Genomic DNA, 23521 nt, shown 5'->3' on the forward strand with positions numbered 1-23521 from the left:
CGCTGATTCTCTTGAATAGGGGAGATGTGGTACCAATGAGACACTGGGACCGAAAATACTTGAAAAATTCTCTGTGATAATCCCATGATTACGGTACGCGACATGTCTGCAATGGCAAACTGGCACATGCCTCACATGCAAAAAGCTTCGACCTGTGTGAGTTATGGGGTCTGTGACAAATGATTTACGTTTTAGTTAGGGGGTGCGAAGTAAATTTGGATTGACATATATAATTTTCTATATCACCTTCCAGACTAACAAACCCGCAATAATTTTTGATGTGAATAATAGGGCTTGTATCAGGGTATATAATGGGACATATTTTTTGAATCAATACCGTCCTCAAGTGGACTATTTTCAATTCAATTACAATATTTATAGGGTGAGGGACCTATGGTACCATATCCAAATCAAGCAAAATAGTTGGACAGACTAATTATTAAACAACAGTAATACGCCTACATATATAGAGGCTATAAAATCATAGTGACATGTGGGGTTTTATCGCTATTACAAGATATTTGAAAGTAAATAAGTCGATTTTCCGGTAATATGTATGTGGTATTAATTTTGTAAGTTTCGCCGGAAATCAAAACACGATTTTATCCCAACATTTGAGTTGATATAATCTATTTTATTCTTATAGGCGGCGACGAAACATTCTTCATTGGCACGTTGTAGCTTAGATTATAGTACACAACAAAACAAGTTTAAAAATTTGAGTTTTGAGCGTACGCCCCATAGGTCCTGTGGTCGTGTGCCATTGGACCCTCGGGGGGACCGATGATACCTTCGAGCTACAAATTTTAAACGTTTATATATATTTTGTGAAAAGCAGGATATCCATGTAAATGTCCGCGATATTTAGAGCTTGTATCAAAGTGTTGGGACAGCAAAAGATCCGCTGTTCTCGGCTGAAGAGATCATTTGCAATTTTTGATCCATCGGTACCACATCTCCCCTACTAGTCAGGGGTAAGTGGTCACTGGTGTGATGTAGGTAGGTGCGGAAGATCAGTTTTCGGTCTCGTTAGTAAGACTCAGGGTTGTAACCAAGTATCAAGTCCACGTTACTGTTATAATTTCGAAACTGGGGGGGGGGGGGGGGGAGACTGTCGACGTGCTGTTTCGGCTCTGGCTACGTGTTTCTCAAGTACAGTGATATAGAAAATCTATGTCTATATGTGAGCATTGATTGCATGTTTTGTTCGTACTCGTGACTTCTGCTCGTGATAAGTTTTAAGTGGCAAACTGTAACGCTCCGTTTCGTATATCAATGAGCTGGGAAGGATTCCATGATTGCTTGACTTCCAATCTAAATTGTTAACGGCAAATTCTGGGAATTAATATTAAAGTGCAAGCAAAAGTCCAGACAATGAGCTTAGAATTTGCGGAATGATGATTTGTTTATGACTTGAATAATTATGAGCTGGAAACGAATCAAAGAATTTTTGAGACCTCAATTTTCCACACAGCAGCCAATTTATGACATGGCGATCGTGCGATATCGGCAAAGTCGTAATTGTAACAGAACAGCTATTGAGCAATAAGAAAGATTTCAAATAGCAAATGCTTACCTGCCTCTATGCATGTTTAAAGTTTTATAAAGTTTTTTTCCGAATGTCCAAAAATATTCGCGACACAGAGTTCGGGAATCACTTATTTAGGCAGTTGGGTGAGTGTATATACTAACCCTGACGGGATGTCCACAATATATGGTGTACGGAAGAGGTTGATCCGCTCACAAGTAGGCCTAGCTCAACCCGGTTATTGTAGGATTTTGTGACACGTGGGATCCAGGGATGCCACTGCTATCGTTCGAAAAATTTCAGATGCGGACGCTAAAAAATACCAAAAAAAAAACAGATTCTATAATTCACTCGAGTTTCTATGAGATAGTTGTGTACCAGGAAAATAACAGTTATTGCAGTTACAGCCATACTGACGTAGAAGTAGGTTTTCGCCCTTTATCGAGATTCCAACAGCTCAAAACTACAAATCTTACGAAAATATGTTCTTTTCCTCTCGACGCATTGCTATGAAACAATTGGTGCGTAGCGTCAATGTTCAATATATAGTGTATCATATCATAACGCTGCGAATGTTCGTAACAATTCCATTCCCCAATCCCATCTCTGAGGATGATTTTCGGCTGTTTCCAGTGACCTTACCAGATTGAAAATATAGCTTTCGATCGACCAATCCTGGGGCAATCACTTTTATCTGGAATAATGTGACAGGCCTGTTTAGACGAAATAAATTGCCGTCTCACAAAATTCTGGGGATATTTCAATGTGCTGATAGAATAACCAACCCCTCCGATTGACTTGCGCGGGTGGCCAACTGTCTCTCTGAGTGTGTTGGAAGTAAATATGTCCCAGTACCAATATCATATATTAGTCGGATGAACACCTGGTCTATCCACGTGCATACTTTTACAGTTATTTATTGATACACGATGAATTTGTTGAAGTGGTACTAGCATTCGAGTCTCAAGTCGTTTTAAATCGTAAAAGACAACGGTTCCAAAGAGTTTCCCTCAGCGGGGGAGTTGTCGTAGGGATGACGATAAACCCTGCCACTCGGGCGGAATGGGTTCGATTCCGCGTCAGAGCTTTATTTAGGCTCCTCTTCGGAACAGAAAAAGACCTAACGAAAGAATGCACTCGCAAGGAATGAAAAGAGCAAGAAAGAGCCGCGGAATATTAACCTCGAACAAGAACTATCACATCGGTGGAGGTTGCCAGTTTAAGATACCGCAATTGGTCGTTTGGCATCCTTTTATCTGTTCGTTACATTGCACTGTACATCGTGTGTGACTTGATCAGATGAGAATATAATCTGACGATTATTGATTATTATCGACTTTCTACGACCTGGCAGTTGGTATTCAATGAAGATCCAGCGCGTAACGCCCAGGCTTCTCATTTTCTGTAGTGAAACACTCTCTATAAGAAGACTCGATACCAGTGCTTTTCAACCTTTTTGACCTTCATTCGCACTTCTTTTGTGAAATATATTTAATTCGCACAAACTAACCGAAAATTGTTATACAAAATGAATATGTAAATACAACATTTATTTGCTCAGATGTGCAACAAATTGGCTACTATCTATCTTAAGCTATCAAGTGTGTCATTAAAAACCCGACTATTTTCGCTCGTTTTGATTTCGACTATTTCACTAAAACCCTTCTCGGCCAAACAAGTTGTTGTGTTTTGTACTAGAACGTCTATTAGTGCTTGGACGGCCATGTCTTAAAATCTGTTCTGCACTCCTATCCAAAATACAACGCATTTTTCACGGGCTCTCAAAATCGATTTTGAGAGCTGACAAAAAGGTCTGAGGCTCCAGTATCTCGAAAGAGTGAAAAACCATCTTGTTTGTGTTGAGGCTTTTGCCTTATGTCTTGGAAAATAAGGTCCAAACGATCAAGGAGAGTAGGCACATTAGAGCTCGCTACCTTATGATACGTTGATCCAACTTTTTTCTATTTCCCTTTTTCTGTCTCGCGAGTATGAGGAAAAGCAAATAAACTCACGATACCTTGTGTTCTGGTCTTTGGCTCAATCTAACTTGAGAATTCAGTTTAATAACGTTAAACCAGCTTTTTAGACTCTACAATCAAATTCTGAGTTTTTGTGGCATCTCATGACCCGAGCCTCACCCATGAAAATGAATTCATTTTTAAAATTAGAGTAGTATGCTATGATTTTACGGACATGCATGACATGCAGAACGCGCACACCACAATTCTATCCAACACAGCTCTACAAAATATCTCTGACGCACGCGATTTCAAATTAGGGTGGATTAAATTCCTCTGCGTGTCGCAGATGTACTGCTGTCTACTCAGTTTGCAAGAACGGGACTATTCCGTGACGACAACGGAGCATATCCACGTCGAATGGTTTGGCCATCCAGCATCGGTCATTTGTTGACCACGGTTTTGTCGACGCTTATGTTTTGGCACCGCATTTTATCAGCCGTTTGTTGGCCAAAACTTTACGTCTTCATGTGACCCGAAGCAGAAGGGGTAGGCCTCGAAATGAATGAGTCTCATAGACCTGAACTCGCTCGTTCCACATCCCTAGTTCACAGTAGTTCATCCCAACGGTCTTCGACCATGTTTTCCAGGAGAAAAAATGAGTCGGACAAATCTTATCATTAATTCTCAAGATAGAGCCATATTTTCTAGGTGTCTCGCTTATTGGCTACAGTATACCCAACACCTTGATCTTAGATTTGTAAAAACTATAGCAGGGTTCAATAAATTCAACAAATACTACATACATATTAACTAGGGATGGTGTGAACCTCTGAAAGGATCAGGCTCGTGTGAACACGAACCTTTTTGAAAGGTTCTGTGTGAACGCGAACGTGAACCTCATGACGTCACGTGTCGTCATATTGCTAATTTCAATCCTACATTTCAGTGAAGTGATAGCCATATTAATGTACTGATTGTACACGATGCCTAGCGACAACTCGGGCCACATAATGCCAGAATGCTAAAGTATAAATATTGACGTTTTAAACGTCGCCAAATGTATCCACTGGGATGATCAAATAATATAATGATCCCATGAAATCAATATCTTCAGTCGCTTTCCCAACGATTTCGACGACGACTTGCACGGAATATAAGCTTACGCCTTAACGGTCTCGGCCATAGACCAGAAAATGTATTCGGCGTCTGAGTATAGCTACGTTGACATTGAGCAGAATGTAAAACGGGTACCGATATTAGGCCTACCCCATTAACGAGTCATACAGCAGTAGCCAACACCCCAATCGCACGATTTGGTTTTTATGATACAATAAAGATGAAGTCAATATCGACTCCGTACGCCTGCTAGATTTTTTACATTCGAAACGATATCACTTTCAATGATTGGTTGAATAAGAATCATTCGCTGACTACCTACATGTGTATTTCGCTCTTGATGTTATGTGATTGCGGATCAAGCTCACAGGAGAAATGTTTGTGATTGTTAAGGTGATGCATGTTCGTTTAGTGTTGATTGTTTCACGCTGCCAGCGCCATGCATAGAGTGGCCCGCAGTTGGAATGCAATAAATTTCAACCAGAGATGTTATAATGGAGTGAAAATTGTAAAATATGAAAAGGTTCACAGCGCAGAACCTACCAAGGTTCGTTTGTGAACGTGAACCTGTAAATTTCTGAGGTTCACACACAGAACGCGAACGTGAACCTCACGTTCACACCATCCCTATATTAACAGATAGCTCTTGCACTGTGTCGGCCCAAAATTATACCCTTTGCGGTCCATACTTTAATAACCCTTGAAGGGGTAAAATTTGCGTTACAGTAACTTGTAAATGGGAGTCTGTAATGATGGTATTTATACTACTATCCTCGTGCCTCGCACTAATCGAACAGGTATTACGAAAGTATGATGATTGTTTAGCGCAGTGGTTCTTGACCTTTTCCCCTCCAGCGCCCCCTTTCAAACATTATCATGCTCCAGCGCCCCCCCAACCTCATATTGTAAGGAATGTAATAAAGACAACGAGTAAGAGGGAGGGCACTTCGTCAACCCCCCTAAAAACGATTGCCTTGCGCACCCATAGCGTGATAAACCAAACTTCTGAGGGCTTCGCCCCCAAGAATTCCATAGTGTGATTTCGATGGTCAGCAAAGTTTGTGTGGCCTGGTCGCCCTATAGGTACCAAAATTTTCTATAATGCATGAATGAATAGGTGGTAATTACATATATAAGTCGCTATAAGCTTTTTATCCTCTCAGCCCACGTAATCAGATTTACCGGTAAAGCTGAGTGATGTGTGATTGAAAAGGTAGGACCCCTCAATAATAATTATACATCTTCGGGCGTATACCCGTTGGCAGGAACGAAACGGCACTTCGTCAGGCTCCCGAAAAAAACTTGGGTCTTGGGCTCCCATAGGGTGATAAACCGACCGCCCCCCATCACGTTGTTCGCTTTTGCCACGAAATCAGCTGTAGCCTACTGTTCAGCGAGCCAGCCAATCGGTCAGTAAGATCGGGGATTGCATATATATTGCTATCAATTTCTTGTCCTCTCTGCTCACGTTACCAGATTTACCAGTAGAGCTGAGTGAGGTGCAATGTTCCCTCTAAGCTGCGCACGTGCGCAGTGCTGACACAGTCTCTGCGCACAGAAAATCTACGTTGCGCACAACAAATCCGAAGTTATGACCTTTTTTTAGTCGTTACGCACTGTTGTCCAAGGGTCAGCGCAGTGAGTTGTTGAGTGTGCGCAGACTCATCAAAACTTAAAGCGAACATTGTGAGGTGTCTTGGAAACTGTAGGGCCCGTAACTAATATTTAAACATATTCGGGCGGGCGAACCCGTTGGTATGTCTTCGTTGCATGATGTTATTTCATGACCCCCTGTCTGCTATATCAAAAAATATAGAATCGCCCAACAGGGATATCGCCCAGCAGGAATATTCCTGTCGCCCAATCGCACTAAACTACAAGACGCACACGATTTCAAATTGGTATTTCTTCACAGGCATATAATTTTTCCCTGCCAGGTGGAATTCGTCTTCTGGGGTTCAGATTGCCAAGACAGGAACATTCGGTGCCGGTATTTAGGCGCCGATGGACCATTAAACCTATATGTATTTTGAAGGCTATATATAACCAAGTTTTCGGTGTTAATTTGCTCTGAACAATGATTAAGGATCTGTCCTACCACCACATCATTTACTGCGAAGCCATTTTTGTCCAGCGCCCCCATACCGCCCCCCTGAGCCCAGCGCCCCCCATATCGCTCCTTGAGCGTTTCCGCCCCCATCAAAATCGCCAGCGCCCCTTGGGGGGCGCTGGGGGCAAGGTTAAGAACCACTGGTTTAGTGGAAGTAAGCAGAATATCAATTTAACGTCATTTTTTCAGTCTATCGCAGGCTCAGACGGGCTGATATACTGTATGTCACACAAGCTTCCAAACCAGGCTTTTGGTAACGTAATAATTATAGTGGGAAAATATTAATTCACTGTGGCTTGTGAGAGCTATACGATTAGTGGTTGGCCGTAATTTAAACAAGTTTTACTATTGCGTCGCAGCAGCAGAAGGTACACTGCCTTTGAATTTCCTATTAGGTTTATTTGAATTATTCCAGGTCAGAAAAATTAACAATAACTATTCACAATTTTCATTCGCACTCATCCGGGATTTTCATTCGCACCGTTCGCACCACTTTCGTCATTCGCACTCATCCGGGATTTTCATTCGCAGCGTTCGCACCATGTTCGTCATTCGCACTGCAATTTTTTTCATTCTCACAAGTGTGAACCGTCACACAGGTTGAAGAGCACTGCGCTCTATACCGTTACAACAATGAAGTACGCGTACATTTTACGACATTATGATTAGCGTAGAATCGACCTGACGAAAATGACGTGTGGCCGTTCTGTCTTTTGTTTTTCTTTCTAAGGTATATCTACCTCAAAGGAGATGATGCCACTGTCTTTCAGGTTCGAGACTGAAATGAGAGGTGCAACCGATTGCAAACTCACAGTATGTATTGCTCAAAGGCAGCAGCAGAATAAATATAGTTCCTCAGTCCTCACCTCTTTTGTCCGCCGGCGTGATCACCCACCCGGAGACCACCCAGCCTCCGGATACGGGCGGTTACAGATGTTGAAAAAACAGATTTCAAGGAAGAATACCGGAAACCCAGTTGATGCTAAAAAGCACAGATCTAGATCGAAAACCAGTCTGGTGGGTTCATCGCAGCCAACCATAGATATTCAGACGTTAATCGGAGCGGATAGTGATTTCTGAGAATCCGAATTCGTCCGACAACTTTATAGTGTCTGATGAACAATTCGTCCGAATCCGAATAATATCATCCAAAAATCCATGGGAATCCGATAAACCTCGGCCGTAACCCGAGAAATCCTATAATTGACTAAATTTTCCGAAGAATATCCTATTTGTACAGCCTATACATATACATTAATAAAGGCTACAGTTAAGGTTAACTGATTTATAATTGCTTGGATCTTTGACAGAACAACTTGAGTGCCACCAGTCTTAACACGAGGCATTAACTATCCGAGTTTGGTTATCAAGCTACCGATTATTTTCTTTCAACTTGAATTAAATAATCACGTCTGGTTAGAACTACACGTAAATTTCCGAAACAAAATCTGCTGTATATTCCGAATCCTATCCTACTGCCACTAAATTGTACGTAATCCTGTCCAAATCCTATCCGAGTCCGTCCGATGATCATCACTGAGTCGACGGGTCCGTGTCGCAATAATTTACCCTTCACCATCCAACCGCTAGTGACGAAGGTGGACACTGAGTCGTAAAACGGAATCAATACCTTCTTGCATCATCATTCATGAAATCCAAAATTATTTCCTATGAAAGATAAAAAACGCCATGGCAACTGACTGCCCTGACTGAGTCAAATGGACAGTCCAGATTCGGCAATAAGAACTGGTAATTGTAGCCTATGTACCTCGTCTCTCTCAGCACTGAAAATGTACTAGTATACTCACCAAGCTTTATTCGGCACGAATGTAAAGATTATAGTTCGTTTATTGAGACACGGCAGCTGATGAATATGTAGAGGGACACTTATTAGAAAGCTGTCGAGGCAAAGCAACTATCTATCCAAATTAAGTAGGCATATTTGATGTACGGCTTCGAAAAGGGATCGCAGTTAAAAACTGTATCATTTCAAGGTATCATTCAATAATCACATATCCTCAGATTAATCTCTCGGTGTCCAGCACAGAACACCATCAGCTCGGTAAGACGACTCGACATTTTTTGATCCTCCGGAGATTTTGATGCTGTCTTCAGAATCAACATGCTGCTCAGCGGTGAGCAGAATCCTTGTCTTCTTCGAACTTTTGATGTATGAAGTCGTATTCCGGTATTGGTCAAACGCTCCAAGTGGATTTACTTGTCCCGTCTGAATATTGTTGATTAGGCTTACCATACGTCCTCTTTTAAGAGGATTTGTCCTCTTTTTTGACTTTTTTGAAAGTGTCCTCGGAGGACGCCCTTTTGTCCACTTTTTTGAGATTTTGTCCTCTTTTTTAGGATTTAGAGCAGATTTAGAGCAAATTGCGAGTGATATGCCACATATTAGCACAGACGTGAAGCTCCGACGGGTGAAAAACGGCGATTTTAGCTCTGAGCGAAAAGATGACCTTTTTTTTTTTTTTTAGTCATCCATCTGGCGATGTGGGGAGAAAAACGGTATTTTGAGTTCTGAGCGGAAGAGATGACCTTTTTTTTTTTTTTAGTTAACCAGTCACAAAGTGGGTAAAATTAACCGGTTTTTGAGAATTCTACTCCGATTTTGAAAGTTGGAAATTTATGAAAAAGTGTCCTCTTTTTAGATTTCCAAAATATGGTAAGCCTATTGTTGATAGTACGCTATCATTGGATGTATCAGAACAACGGGGCATCAATTGAATGTATTCAAGTTTTCCAGCAGCTCTAATTGATTGATATGTAGGCCTAGCAAGAAACAAATGTACACATCGATTAAGCTACACCGTTTTAGCTCGATATATTTGTAAATATGATTCAGTCAGCGATTCACGAACCATGGACCTAACCGCACTTCACTGGACGCTACTCAATAAACTCTGATGCAGTAACTGGTCGGAATGGAATATCATAACATAACAGTTTAATAATACGAAAAACGTTGGAACAAACTTACTTCCGTATCAAATGTCATGCCCGACCACACTTCAACCAGTGACATCATGCTACCAAGTTCTTCCGTCAGGGCATCGTAAATATTCTTGTCGTAAACCATCGCTAACGATGAATTATGACGACGGCAAATAGTATTCGCGTGGGTGAAGTTGATTGAGTGAGGACGGTGCAATTCAATCCAATAACAGCCAATACTTTGGTTGCTGATACATTCGTCTGAACACAAATTGCACTACATAATAGATCCTTCGCTATATTTCTCTGATTATAAATTCTTAATTCGAGTAGGAGAAATATAGCACCGTAAGGACTATGCGTCTGGTGCAGAAATAGCCAGAATTGGGATGAAGTTACTACCTTCAAGTCTCAAGTCATTTCGAGTCATTGCACATTTTGACTCGAGTCAAGTCAAGTGATCTTTGAAGGAGACTCGAGTCAAATCATTTTCAATTTATTGCCGTGTGAAGTCCGAATCCAAGTGCCAAGGGTGTCATGGGTTGAGTCCAAGGCATAGCGTTGATAATCAGTCCATGTCCAAGTCATTATATTTACTGTACAGTTTCGAGCTCAGGCTATGTTCAATCCACTTTTTTACACTCTGCTTGTGGTTATATCGAATACCTAGCATCCATAATATACTCATTTTTCTTAAGAAGCTAGAATAATTATCGAAGAACTGACTCAAACAAGATGAAAAAACGAATTTTGAACGAATGATTCCGAATATCTCTACAAGCGAATTTACGCAGCACATGATATTTCACAGCCACTGGGACTATCAAGATGGGAAACACAATATTGTTACGGCTTCAGACTGGACATTGCAAGCTGAACCGGCACTTATATAGAATTGGATGTCACAACGATGACCTTTGTGCAACATGTGGTGTTATAGAGACGGGGGAGTATTTCTTGTTGCAATGTTCTCGATATAGCTCGGAGCGAAACTATTTTAAGGACATATAGCACTACGAAACCATGTGCCAATAGACATTGTATCACTTCTTAGCAACCCCTACACAATTTTGCCTGTGATTGATTATGTTTTCCTCACCGAGAGGCAACTATAATGTAGTAGGAAAATCGAGCGCACATGCCAACAACACTTTGGCCTGGTGCACAAGGCCGTAGCAGCTAAGCACCATAACCCCCAATATACATGCATACATAGGCCTACTCATATTTCTAACAGTTAACGGTTTCCCGCCCTATTTTTCAAGTAGGCCTATCAGTAGGCCCACTGATAGACGAATTACCAATAATGTGGTGACTTTACTATTCTGTGAAGTTAGAATGAAAAAGGTCGAATTATGCGCAAGTCATAGTCAAATTCAAATCGATACATAAATAGACCCAAGTCGAGTCGAGCCATTTTCTGTGGCATCAAATTGCGACTCGAGTCGAGTCGGACACAGATTCGTGTCATTATAAAACTCGCTCGCACATAATACCCTTCTTATTTCCATACATGGAAAACTGGAACTGGTCGAATGTTCACATGATGTAGGCTACGCAGAGAAACTAACCGGATTACTGCCATCATTCCATCGACAGTGAGCACTGAGCAGACTTACGCGTTAGATCTTCGGAGGGAGTTCTTGGTTTCCAGCAAAATGCGCCGTTGGTTACGAAACTGGCATCGTACCCACTTAATCTGTGCGGAGTAACAAATACGTAGTCTACTGGTCTTTCGGGCCCCAGATCTGCATACCAATACTTGTGAAATGAGCCTTCCGGCAAAACTACAGGTTTCTGAAAGAGTTTCCAAAATTACACGACTGCACGTTGATCTCCCAAATCTCACATACACAGACTTTTCTAACAGTTGCAATGCACATCCTCGCATCAACAATTAGAAAGGATGATGGCGAGAATTATCAATTAAATTTGACATTGGACAATACATAACAATCGCCAATACTGAAGGTGAATAGAGGTAAGCGCGAGGAGGATTTCTACTAGTAAAGGACATATATACAAGACAAATCAAAATATCAGAACAAAATCTATTTCCGATGGTTGCTCATTATAACGGAACAATTCGGCGGTCGGGACGCATTACCAGAAACCTGTGCTTTATAGCGATTCTGCTTTATTTGTCGTTTTAGTGTACAATTGAATAATATATTGGTATCGAAATAAATATGAATATTTTCGACTAGTACTCGACAGTGGTAATCGCCCGAAGTCAAGAATTGAAAAGAACATTCTACATCATCAATCGTTTCACTAAATATGTCGTCACTGGATGGAAATTTGAGTAGCCTAAGCGAGGCGAATCGAGCTCAATATATCATTTTTTGCAACTGTTGTCGGGACTGACTGCCTTGGCAAATTTTGATAAAAGTCCAGTTCAAGATAATAAATGGAAGAATGAACGGCCTATCCCGGAAAATCATTCGTCTCGATAAGAAATCTTCAGCAATAATAGAGTTTATCCATTACAATCCATCACTTTCAAGCTTCAGGGTGCGAACCAGGGCTTTGGAGCCGGAGCCGGAGCCCGGAGTCGGAGCCCCGGAGCCGTGCATTTTTACCGGAGCTGGAGCCGGAGCTCTACATAAAATTCAGCTGGAGCTGGAGCCGGAGCTGGAGCTAGGTATTTGAGGGGTAGCTCCGGCTCCGACGTATTTCATAAGATGCTATTATATATGCAACAACCATATCTACTGAGTTCACATAATTCAACAGCAGGCCTTCGCGAAATCAAGAATTTTTTCCTCTTTGGCGCTATCTTTTCCGACTAACCATATTCCTGCGGATTTAACAGCAGAGCAGTCATATGTTCAATGTTCAATATTTAGACATGAGTGCCGAACCTCGGTATGCTAGATATGCCTGTGAATATTGTGGGTATTCGGCATACCCGCAATTTCATCATCAGCACAACCTTGTTGGCCAATTGTAAGGTTTGAAAATAATGATCACTACGTATTGCGCGAAATGGAAGAGAGGATAAAAACGTGATTTCGTTGCACATGTCGATATGACGAGCACGAGCCGAGAAATTCCAACTCATCGCTGATATGAATTGGATGAGCAAATACTCGTTCTTTCGTGATAGTTCTTTAGTCGGGCCCCGAAATTAGACAGTGTTATTGAGTATGCAATTATGCATGCGAATTCACTCCAGAAAGGATTTTCGAGCGGGAATAGGGGATGGCAGAAGAGTAGCCCAAAACGCCGTTACACTCAGCGAACAATTGTCGCGGTGCGAGCCACTCAATGCGATGTCAGGACCCCATGGTATTTCATGGAGACAAATTACTGATTTGATACTCGATTTCCAATTTGTAATCATCGTTTCGTAAATTCATTCTTGATGTCTGCTTGATACTCTAGTATTCCCGGATTATCGCGCACTGTGACTTGAAAATGTGCAATGTGCATACTGCATAGTTTAATTCGTTATGGGCATGGCGCAATGTGCATGGTACAGTGTTTAATTCGATTATTCGAATCGTTTCGACGGGAAAATATTACATACCGATAAACTTGATCGGCACCGGATGGACAGGTAACGAGTGCACCAATAATATTATTATTACTTGGGTGTATTGCGGGTCGACTGTATACCGCCCGCTGGGCTCAGTTTGCAAAGACATGACTATTCGGCATCTAGGCATATCGATATCGAAGATTTCCGCTAATATACGATAATCATTTTGTGCCTACATTTCATCGTCGACGATCTTTCTGCGAGCACAAACACGAAAAGACTTTCTCTCGTAATTGCGAATATAGTTAGACTCATTCGGCTAAATGGGTCGTTTTTTTCATTTTCAGGAGGGGGTAGGCTACAAAGCAAGAAAACGTGTTAAAATCAAACGCGCGAAGCGTGTGAAGAAAATTTTCACTACTCTTTTAGTTTATTGTAATGTACGACGATTTACTAAAATTGTGATTAGATCCTGGATCTGCTAATGCGTCGGAACTGATATTCCAGTCATCAACGTCCCAAGTGTCGCGGCCAGACTAGTCATATTTTTCGTTGGCCTTGCAAGTTCACAATCTGAGCAATTCAATTTCGATAATATAACAGGATTTCGATAACATAATGGGACATTAGCTCGCGGGCTACTCAAAACCTTCTCGCAGGCCACATATGGCCCGCAGGCCGCGAGTTGCCCACCCCAGATATAGACAGACATTTTCGATAGTTTTCAGGGCCGGAGCCGGAGCTGGAGCCGGAGCAGTGGTAATAATGCGGCTCCGGAGCTGGAGCAATGCAAATTTACAGCTGCTCCAAAGCCCTGGTGCGAACCAAGAAGGACCGTTCATTTGAGCGTGATGCGAGTGTTATATTGAATCAGGTTGTTGTTGTTTATTAAAAATAAAGATTTGGCGCTTATCACCTGTTGGTCTTTTGCACCACGACCAAGAATTGCGTAATAAATGAAAATCAGTTTACGATGATGGAGTACGTATTGGATAGACATTTAAAAAAAGTAGCATTTCAGTGATACGAAAGAATATCCAGGCGAGAAAAGGGAATTTACAGAGCAGATAAAAAGGACACATTCACGACTATTCACAAATTACGGTTGCAGGGTAACACAAATTCAATTGTAAAAGGGATAATTTCATGGCGGAAATCAACATTCAATTCAGCACATTTAGCAATGAGAAAAGTACGATGGAAATCATATTTTGAGCAGTGGATCAAAAAATGTTCAGTGGTTTCAGGATAGCGACAAAGAGAGCAAAGAGGAGATTCCACTGAACCTATTCTAAACAAATGGTTATTCAGACGACAGTGGCTGGACTGAAGACGAAACAATATTGAATCAGGTGACTTGTTGTTTAATGCGGTCCTGCAAACATTGTGGCGTTCATACGTTGTCGTTTCATAGCTGAGAAATTGCCGTTGCTTGGGGTGCATTCCATGTCAAAAAGCAAAGGTGACTTTCCGCCCAAAAGCCTTTGTATAAAGCTGACTTCTGGGGGCACATACAACGCATGGCTTATTTGGATGTGCTATAGCAGCGGTCGGGAGCCTATGGCTCTTTTGGGTATAAGATACGGCTCTTTAACATACTTTCAATTTTGTACTAAAGTTTATCGATATTGCAGCAATTTGTTAGTAAATTTTCCTAACGGCTAGAATAATTATGCTCGTGGCAACATAAACATGTATTTGAGAGGTCAAGACAGTGGAGTATCCAGGCTTAAGGACTTGGATCCCTTTACAAAATCCTCAAATGTAAGTTGCTTTGGCCACAGCGACTAATATCACTCACGAATTCGATGTACCCAGCATCGCGCGCTGCGTAATCTTGGATGGCACCGCCCGAGGTGGTCAGTAACGAAGTACTTATACTTTTTCGAAGTACTCAAGTAGATTTCCTCTACTTCTGGTACGTACTCAAGTAGATCTTTTTTCGCTACTTCTACTTCGTAATATTTGGTGAACTACTTACTTACTTTTCGCTATTTTCGCTCTTTTCAGTTTGTCAATTAGAAGTAATTTTCATAAAAGTCACGTAATTCCCAGAATTTTCGTTGCACTTCCCGCACAGTACATATGGAGATGGAGTGACAAATATGTTTTAGCGAAAGTATCGCTGAATATAATTTAGATATGGGGTTGTGTGGTTCCGCTCACACTGCATTGTCGCCTATACCAAATATTTAATCACAGTAAGTATGGCCCCCCATAACGTTTGAAACTGCCGTTTCGCAATCTAGCAATTACCTATTATAGCTAGCAGTCCAGGACGTGTCCTAATCTGGAAAAGTGGACTTTGACCTTTTTTTTACATCATACCTGTTTTAGCAGACCACCGTTGAAACTTTCTGGACAAAAGACATGAAATATATATCCGCTTTTTAGAAGTAGTATTTGTAACGAGTATTATACGTTGAGTTTTTATTATAGTTTCAGTTCTTTTGTCTGGAGAACATACATGTTGAAGTATAAAAGCAAGTGTCGTAATGTCCTATATTTTCCGAGAATAAAGGTATATACACTATATGGCATCTTTACGATCTGCCATATTTGTAATTAACGTATACTAATCACGAAAAGTGTTGAAGCCGTATCCGACACAACTTCTCCGCATTGCTCTTCGACTGACCTAGGGGCCTTATAATATGGAGAGGGCGCCATGCCATGATATTCTCTAATACGTGGTGTTCGAGTAAACAAAGGATTAGTATCGCTTTGCCATATCAATACTATCATATACATCCCATGATGTGGACGACTGCTTATTATGTCAAAATTCGACACCTCCTGGGATGCATCTATATGAATAAAGCTCTCTACACCTTCCGCATAGCTCCATTTGCAGCTTTTGACAGTCCATGAGAACGAATTACGATCGTTTTCACAACTACTTACTTACTTGAGTAGATTTAAAGTCAGTCAATTCTACTTCTACTTCAAGTAGTTTTAGGTTGCCTAGGAAAGAAGTACTTGTACTTGAGTAGATTTTTTCGCCTCTACTTTTACTTCTACTTGAGTAGCCTTTCTGACTACTTTGACCGCTTCTGGGCACCGCACGTTTGTTGATCAAAGAGAATAGCATGACATGGGGACGCCTATATGACGATCTAGCGTTCAAATGCACATTGTCTTCCTGATCTGCACCGAGAAATGAACTGCCTTGGAAGTGACATTCCAATTACAAAACCAAATTACAATCAACGCTCTCCCGACAAGAAGCCAAAACAAATGCCAAAGAATTAACTCGCCTAAAATGGATTGATGAAGTTGCCACAAATGGATCGGAAAATCTCTACAAGAGAATACAAGCAGCATACGGGATTTCTCCGATGCTAGGGCTCTCAAGAAAAAAATCATCGATACTGATACGACTTCAAACTGGGCATTGTAAACTGAACGCCCATTTACATCGCTTAGGTTGTCACGGCGATGGTCTTCGTGCGACATGTGGCGTATCTGAAACGGTGGAGCACTTTTTGCTTCAATGCACTCGCTATAACGTGCAGCGAAATCATTTATTAGACATAGCAGATAGGAACCACGTACCAATCGATATTGTAGCTCTACTCGGCAACCCCCACACCATTGTACCAGTCATTGAATACGTTTTTTTTTAACCGAGAGACAGCTCTTATCTAGTAGTTTAATAGAGAATATAGACTAATAATATTTAGGTTTGGTGCAAAAGGCCATAGTTGCTAAGCACCATAACCCCCCATATACATACATACATACAATCAACGCTTTGCCACCCACGTTCGTCATCGATAAGTAGCTTTCTAGTATTGCCGTTAAAATGTAGGCGAGTAGTGCAACGTTTGTGTTACCGCCGAATTGAGAAGTCGATCAATATTTAGATTTTTGTAATCAGTACTGCAGTTATATATTAGATTAATATCAATTATTATAAATTCTCATCTATTTACGATGAATTGCGCTACCACATGATGATTAGTAGCCTGAGACCAGCAGTGTTTTTACAGAAATATGGCGCCCACGATTATTCCCATGTAAGGAGTTGGAATTGTACTACCATGACGTCGAGAATTTTTGATTGTGACGTAACATTTGATTGAGATGCATGGCTCTTTTGGAGCCAAAATGGAAAATATAGGGCAAACATGGCTCTTCAGATGAAAAAGGTTCCCGACCACTGTGCCATAGGGTTCGCAACACTTATTATTCGAGGCAAGGATATCACCTCTAGCAGGCGATGTAGCCTACGTTTCGCGTCGTATAACCTGCGGGATTCACTCGCACATTTGAAAACCAGTTCTCTCGTAGTCTCATTAGTTTTTTGGAGAAATATACCTGTAATAATTAATAATGTATTTCGTGAAATTCTATGAACTAATCTAAATTTCAAATGCAATCAGCGAAATCGTTGTTGGTAAACAGTTATAGTACATGGATTTAGGATTAGGTGTTCTGAAGATGATGACGGCCGACCGTAAAATGCTGTAGTCCTGTTCAAAGATAGTTTTTGGTCCGTTTAAGATTTTTCCGTCAATGGAGCCATATTGACCCTATATTGACCCAATTGTCAATGTCAATTCGCTGTGGCGTCACAAATAAAGATTCTTGACGCGAGGATTAAAAACAAAATCAAAAAATGTTTTAAACAAGGGCCATGTTTTCGGCCATGTTTATTTTGAATAGATCTTTATTTTAAATGCAACCGTATCAGCACGGGTATCTAAATATGACATATCTAGCCTGTTTTGACAAGAAAAAGTGAGCAATGAGCATCATGTTATTAATGCGTCTTTTGGGGTCATGTACGAAAATAGAATTTTAACCACTGAAGTGGTCGCGACGTTTTTGCGTTAAATAGCCCATGATCCAAACGTTCAGTTACAAATCTATATGCGAATCTATCACGATCATAAACTCAGTAGTAGGGTGACTGAATTGTGATTCCTGATTACCATTGTCATGTCCACCCAAATCGCTAGGCTGTGTAATCGGATCCTATCCTGAATTTCGCGGTAGGTCTTGTCGTCCGGAATCGCAGAGAGCACGGAATCATGACGTGCACATAGAGCATGAGCTTCCGTTAGGTTGACGTATGCGTCGTGAGGAAAATCAGATGTCAATTCAATCCAGTAGCATCCGCCGGTTGAGCTGTTCTTGCATTCATCTGGAATATCAAACGATCACAAAATCACAAAACTTCAGCGAAAATGCTCATCACCGGGAATCGTATGGCAAGGCAATGTCACAAACTACTAACCGAGGAATCCTCCATTGTAGGCAGCCTATACGAGCTATTCGGCCGCGCCGAACGTGTATGTATGTCTTGTATTGGAGCGAGAGCTCCGTTCATTGCGAGCGAAAAGAGTAACTGACGCGTAAACGCATCAACATGCATGCATTGGAAAGGGACGCGGAAGCATACACAGATTGCTAATCAAATAATTAACACGATCGACGAGCGCGCCTTGTAGAGCCGCTACAGCATCCCCCTCCGGCGACGGGAATCCTCAGGAACCGTAGCGAGATGTAGGATACCTCTTGCGTTTCGATCTTCTTGCATTTTGAAGATCGCGCGCTTGCTCGATCCCACTTGCTTGCCGCGGTGGTATGCTCCGTCTCGCAGGTTGTGCTACGTCCACTGGTTCGTTCAAGGCCATATACGCCGGCTTCAGACGATTGACGGACACCACTTCTGCTCTGCCGCCCATTGATAGCGTAAATGATTTCGCGTACAAGATATCGTCGAGGTGGACAAAGATAAAATCAAGTGACTGGCAAACCATCAATGCTGGCAAACCATGTCCATCATTCGCTGAAATGTATGCGCTGCGTTTTGAGCGCGAATAGCATGCGCGGGAATTCGAACAATCCGAATGGTGTGGTGATGGCTGTTACCGAAATGACATCAGGTGCTACGGGAACCTGATGGTAGCCCCGCATCAAATCGATTTTAGAAAATACATTTGATCCCGCGAGGCGCGCGGTGAAGTCTTGAAGATGTGGGATTGGATAACGGTCTGGTTGTGTGATGGTATTAAGACGCCTGTAATCTCCAACAGGCCGCCAACCTCCGGAACCCTTGGGCACCATGTGCAAAGGGGAAGACCATTGGCTCGAAGATTAGCTCTAACATCTTATTGAACTCAGTTTGTGCGATGGCGAGCTTATCAGGGGTCGATTGCCTTGCACGTGAATGAATAGGCTGTCCTGTTGTTGAGATAGATGCTCCACTTTGTGCTTGGGTTGTACATGCATAAAATGAGGGGTGATAATCTCGGGAAATTCAGCTAAGATTTGCCCGTAGCAAGACCGACCCGTGCTGACAGCATTATGACCAAGCGAAAAGTGTTCACTAATACGGAGAAGAACGCAGGTCAGGGTATATGCAAATGAATCAGGCGATGGTGTTTGACATCAACCAGCAAATCTTGCGCTCGAAGGAAATCTGCTCCGAGCAAGGGCTGGGACACGTCAGCCAAGGTGAATTCCCAACCATATTTGCCTGACGGGAAAACCGAAGAAAGACGCTTAGTCCCGAAGTATGTATGATGCTTCCGTTCGCGGCCGTAAGCAGTGGACCTGATGTTTTGTGTCTCGGTTCGAGCCTGGTGGGTGGGAATACGCTCACTTCCGCCCCGGTGTCGACAAGAAAAAGGAAGTTAGACCTAAGGTCTTGCAGGTAAAATATTTTTTGCCGGTTGCCCCGTTTACTGCGGACAGCAGGCTTTGTCGTTTTCCTGTTGCCAAGCACAGGGAGGGCAGCATTGTCGTGCTTTCTTACCAAATCGTCGATGGTAGAAGCAGAGGTTTGAAACCGGCTCAATAGTATTAGGGATGGTCGGTTTTGTCTTAGTCAATTTACTAATGCTATAATTGCCGTAGTCAATTTACTAATGCTATAATTGCCGTATCTCGAAAGCCACATTTGATCAGCCCGCCAAGCCAAATCTTGCGGGTTATCTAGATCCTCTTTTTCCAGCACTACCCGTATGTTTTCCGGCATTTGCTGTAAGAATAAGTATTTGAAAATGAAGCAGGGGTGATGATCTCCCAGCAGCGCGAGCATTTCGTCCATCATCTCTGTCGGTTTTTTAATTCGCCGCTACAATATACTGTTAGCATATATAAAACTACCGCGGTTACTGGTAGTTTACCTCTAAGGAAAACTTACTGTCCTATTGATCTCAATGCTGCCGACAAATTATTCTTCATAGTGAAGCCCAGACACCATTCTTATTTTATAGATAGAGGGTGACACTTTAAGATGACGCTTCGACTGATCTGATATACCGTATTTGTCGGATTCGCATTTCTCCAAGGTCGTTTTTTCTTCTATGTTGAAAAATGAACTAAAATATTCAGAAATGAGCCGACGATAGCATGTGATCAATTGGTATTCTTGTAATAGTCATTGGTATTCAATTTCCGTCTCCTCGACAACACAGAATAGGCATACAACCCCGTTGGGGTGGGTTGCTGGTTCGAGTCCGACCGAGATCGACTACAGAATTCCTACCTTCGACTACAGAATTCCTACCTAAGTGTTGGAGGTTAATGTAGGCCCCTCCCCGCCATATGATACGTCTAGGTGATGTCTTACAAAAGCCCAGGTGTGGGCCGTGCTACAAGTCGACAGCGACGGAATAAAATCGAAGAAATTGGCCTGATGTAAATGACCATAGTAGTCGACAAACACCATGAATATACCACAAACAACCACAAACCCCTAGTGTAGAACCTATAAAAGACTAACCTACGGAAGAATTGTTAGAGTTAGGCTAAATTCTTACGAATTATGAAACATAAAAAGAATTCCTGAATAAGACTCACCGGAAAGTGGCCCATATTTGATTCCTGTAAAAAGAATAAGTTCAGCGACATGTGCCTGAATGGAATTCCCACCCTCTATCCGGACTACCATGGCACGGGAGCATTTCAGGAACAATACTTTATTCGCGCCATCAATCTGATTAGATCACATCCGTTGCCACTTACTTGGTAGTTCATCGGTTTCAGGAAGGGCAGCTTTGACAGGCTTCTCACTGGTATGCGTAACAGATGGTTTCCAGCAAAGTGATCCCGATGCGAAGCTAGGACCAACAATAGATGGTCGCAACCCCGTGAGATTCGTATCCACTTGCGACTCCCCCGAACTAATCGTTAGTAAGAGATCACTTGATATAGATCCTCTGTATGAACCAGACAGCCAGGATTTCTGGATTGGATGCCCCGGGTGTACCTCTCGAATCTGAAGAGGAATGGGATGGTGCTATTCTGATGTTTCCCGAGTTGAAACGATCAAGGGCGAAATAAATATAACCTTTTTACTTTGGTTTGACAATCGGAAATACGCTGTGGCATTCTCATATGATTGATCCAGTTTGCTATACCAATAGCACACAAACAGCGTATGTTCGTAGCGTCAGATGTATCAGTTAAACGAATGATCATCAATGATATTAGCCTATTGCATCGGATGATTAAAATTTTGTTCGATTGCCTGAGTACTGAATGATGGATGTATGGTCCGGATTTTGCTGGACACAACCGACATACAGGTTTCGGAATCGTGCTCAAATTAATGACACGGCGTGGATTTACTCTCGTCCAGACTCTTGCTTTTTGGGCGGAGATTATAAATTTGGATTGATTAAAGAGTCGATCATCGCGTTCATCAGGATTTAACAACCCAGGATTAAAGTAACCGATTGATACTTTCGCATCAACGGAGTAACCTTTTTATTCTCATGATTTATCATGGACACACTGTTCACTGCGTAAAATTATTACTCGGAAAAGTTCCGTAATAGGACTATAAACGAATTGTGAATGATTGCTAACCTACGGTAGGTGAGTAATCGATCGAATTATGCATGCATCATTGCAGAGCAATATATATTATCTATATTCTGAAATCCGTTCCGTGGTTGAACCGCACGAATTGTACACGACTTTCATTTCGTGATGATGATAATTCTACCTGTTACAGTCACAGTTTGTTTGTTCAACAGTCTGCCGTCTATTCATTCAACAACCTGACAGCTGACGGCCAATAACATATTTTCGCACTACGACGCAATAGATACCGTCGAACACACGACGTACCATATTCACCACCTGGGACACCTCGTATACCACTGGTCTACTCGATTTTTGCGCCATGACTTCTTTGTGTCATTTGTACCTAATTTGGTGGCGCTGAATACGAATCTAACTTTATTTTTGCTCCATCACGTCACGTTTTGAGATATTATATATGTTGAATATTTCTACTTTTTCGAGGTACTAAAGTAGATTTTGGCAACTTGCAGTGCTTACTGAAGTGGTAATCTTTTACAAATACTTCAACATCTACCTGAACAGTATTCTGAATGAACTAATTACTTTTGCAACTTGGTTTGTGGAAAGTAGAAAGTAGTTCAGGGATAATATTGCACCACTATCATGAGGTAAATTGTAACCAGAAAGGCGGCAAATAGCATTTGAATCACGGTAACTGGATTCATTTTTTCGAAGATAGTACCCATGTAAGGTGTCATTATAGTCATTTTGCGTTATTTGTAGCGATACATTTTGCGATTTCGTATGTAGCCACCTCTGACTAAATGTTGAAAGTATGCGACCACCCCCCCCCCTTCCGACTTAGATACTTAGATATATACTGACATTCAGTAATTCTAAGACCTTTCATTTCGTTTTCCACTTGAAGTACTCTTGACATGTCTTAGAAATGACGACTTCTGCTTCTATTGAGTAGAAATGTATGGCGTTACTTGTGCTACTTGAGTAGCAACGCTGATCATTTCGACCGAATCTAGTTCATAGTAAAATATCACGGCAAATCAGAAACCACCAAAAATGTAAAGCTTTTTGTCTTTAGAACTGGTATTTAATTATGCAAAACACTAACAAAAAGCCCCGATAATAACCAATGCTAATCTCTGGCTCTGTTCCAGCATAGAACACGTGGTATTTGGTGTAGGCCACAGCATATAATACGTTGACACAGATCGACCGTCCTAGAGCAGATGCATATTGATTTCTATTGTGTAGTAACACGCAATTCAGGTTTCATGTTGAGCTATTATAGTAAGCAGTCCATTCATCTGGTTGTGTATAATATACAATGCAAAAGAAGCCTTTTATATCATGGCAATAAACCAAAAGAAAAACAGTTCAGAAACAGCTTTCCTCGAATCCGATTAAATGTGACAATATATGGAAACTCGAGAAGAAGAATTAGCATGATAAGTACAGGTGGAGGGTAATGATGATAAATTTTATCATAATAAGCACTTTTTCACTGGAAAAACAGATATCCTGTTTCTTTTAATGTTTCAAAACAATCTTAAAGGGCCACATATTTGCGTCATGCACCAGAGTGAACATTTATC

At 41.6% G+C, this 23521-nt stretch overlaps 1 protein-coding gene across 5 annotated transcripts in view; it reads right to left on the reverse strand.

Moving 5' to 3' along the window:
* Positions 1 to 8511: 8511 nt before the first annotated feature.
* Positions 8512 to 23521, reverse strand: part of LOC145459351 (uncharacterized) — a 183053-nt gene continuing 168043 nt past the window's right edge. For all 5 annotated transcript variants that reach the window (XM_080338002.1, XM_080338000.1, XM_080338001.1 and 2 more), the window contains 6 exons: positions 21123 to 21375; positions 20958 to 20981; positions 18080 to 18291; positions 11278 to 11455; positions 9705 to 9919; positions 8512 to 8942 (listed from right to left, as the gene is read on the reverse strand). In XM_080338002.1, coding sequence (XP_080194128.1) covers positions 8739 to 8942; positions 9705 to 9919; positions 11278 to 11455; positions 18080 to 18291; positions 20958 to 20981; positions 21123 to 21375 — 1086 coding nt within the window. In that variant the 3' untranslated portion in view covers positions 8512 to 8738. The remainder of the gene's footprint in view (positions 8943 to 9704; positions 9920 to 11277; positions 11456 to 18079; positions 18292 to 20957; positions 20982 to 21122; positions 21376 to 23521) is intronic.

Source organism: Botryllus schlosseri, chromosome 16 (genome assembly GCF_051294905.1).
Source record: "Botryllus schlosseri isolate E-star chromosome 16, Bs_hap1, whole genome shotgun sequence".
In the NCBI taxonomy this organism is placed as follows: domain Eukaryota; kingdom Metazoa; phylum Chordata; class Ascidiacea; order Stolidobranchia; family Styelidae; genus Botryllus; species Botryllus schlosseri.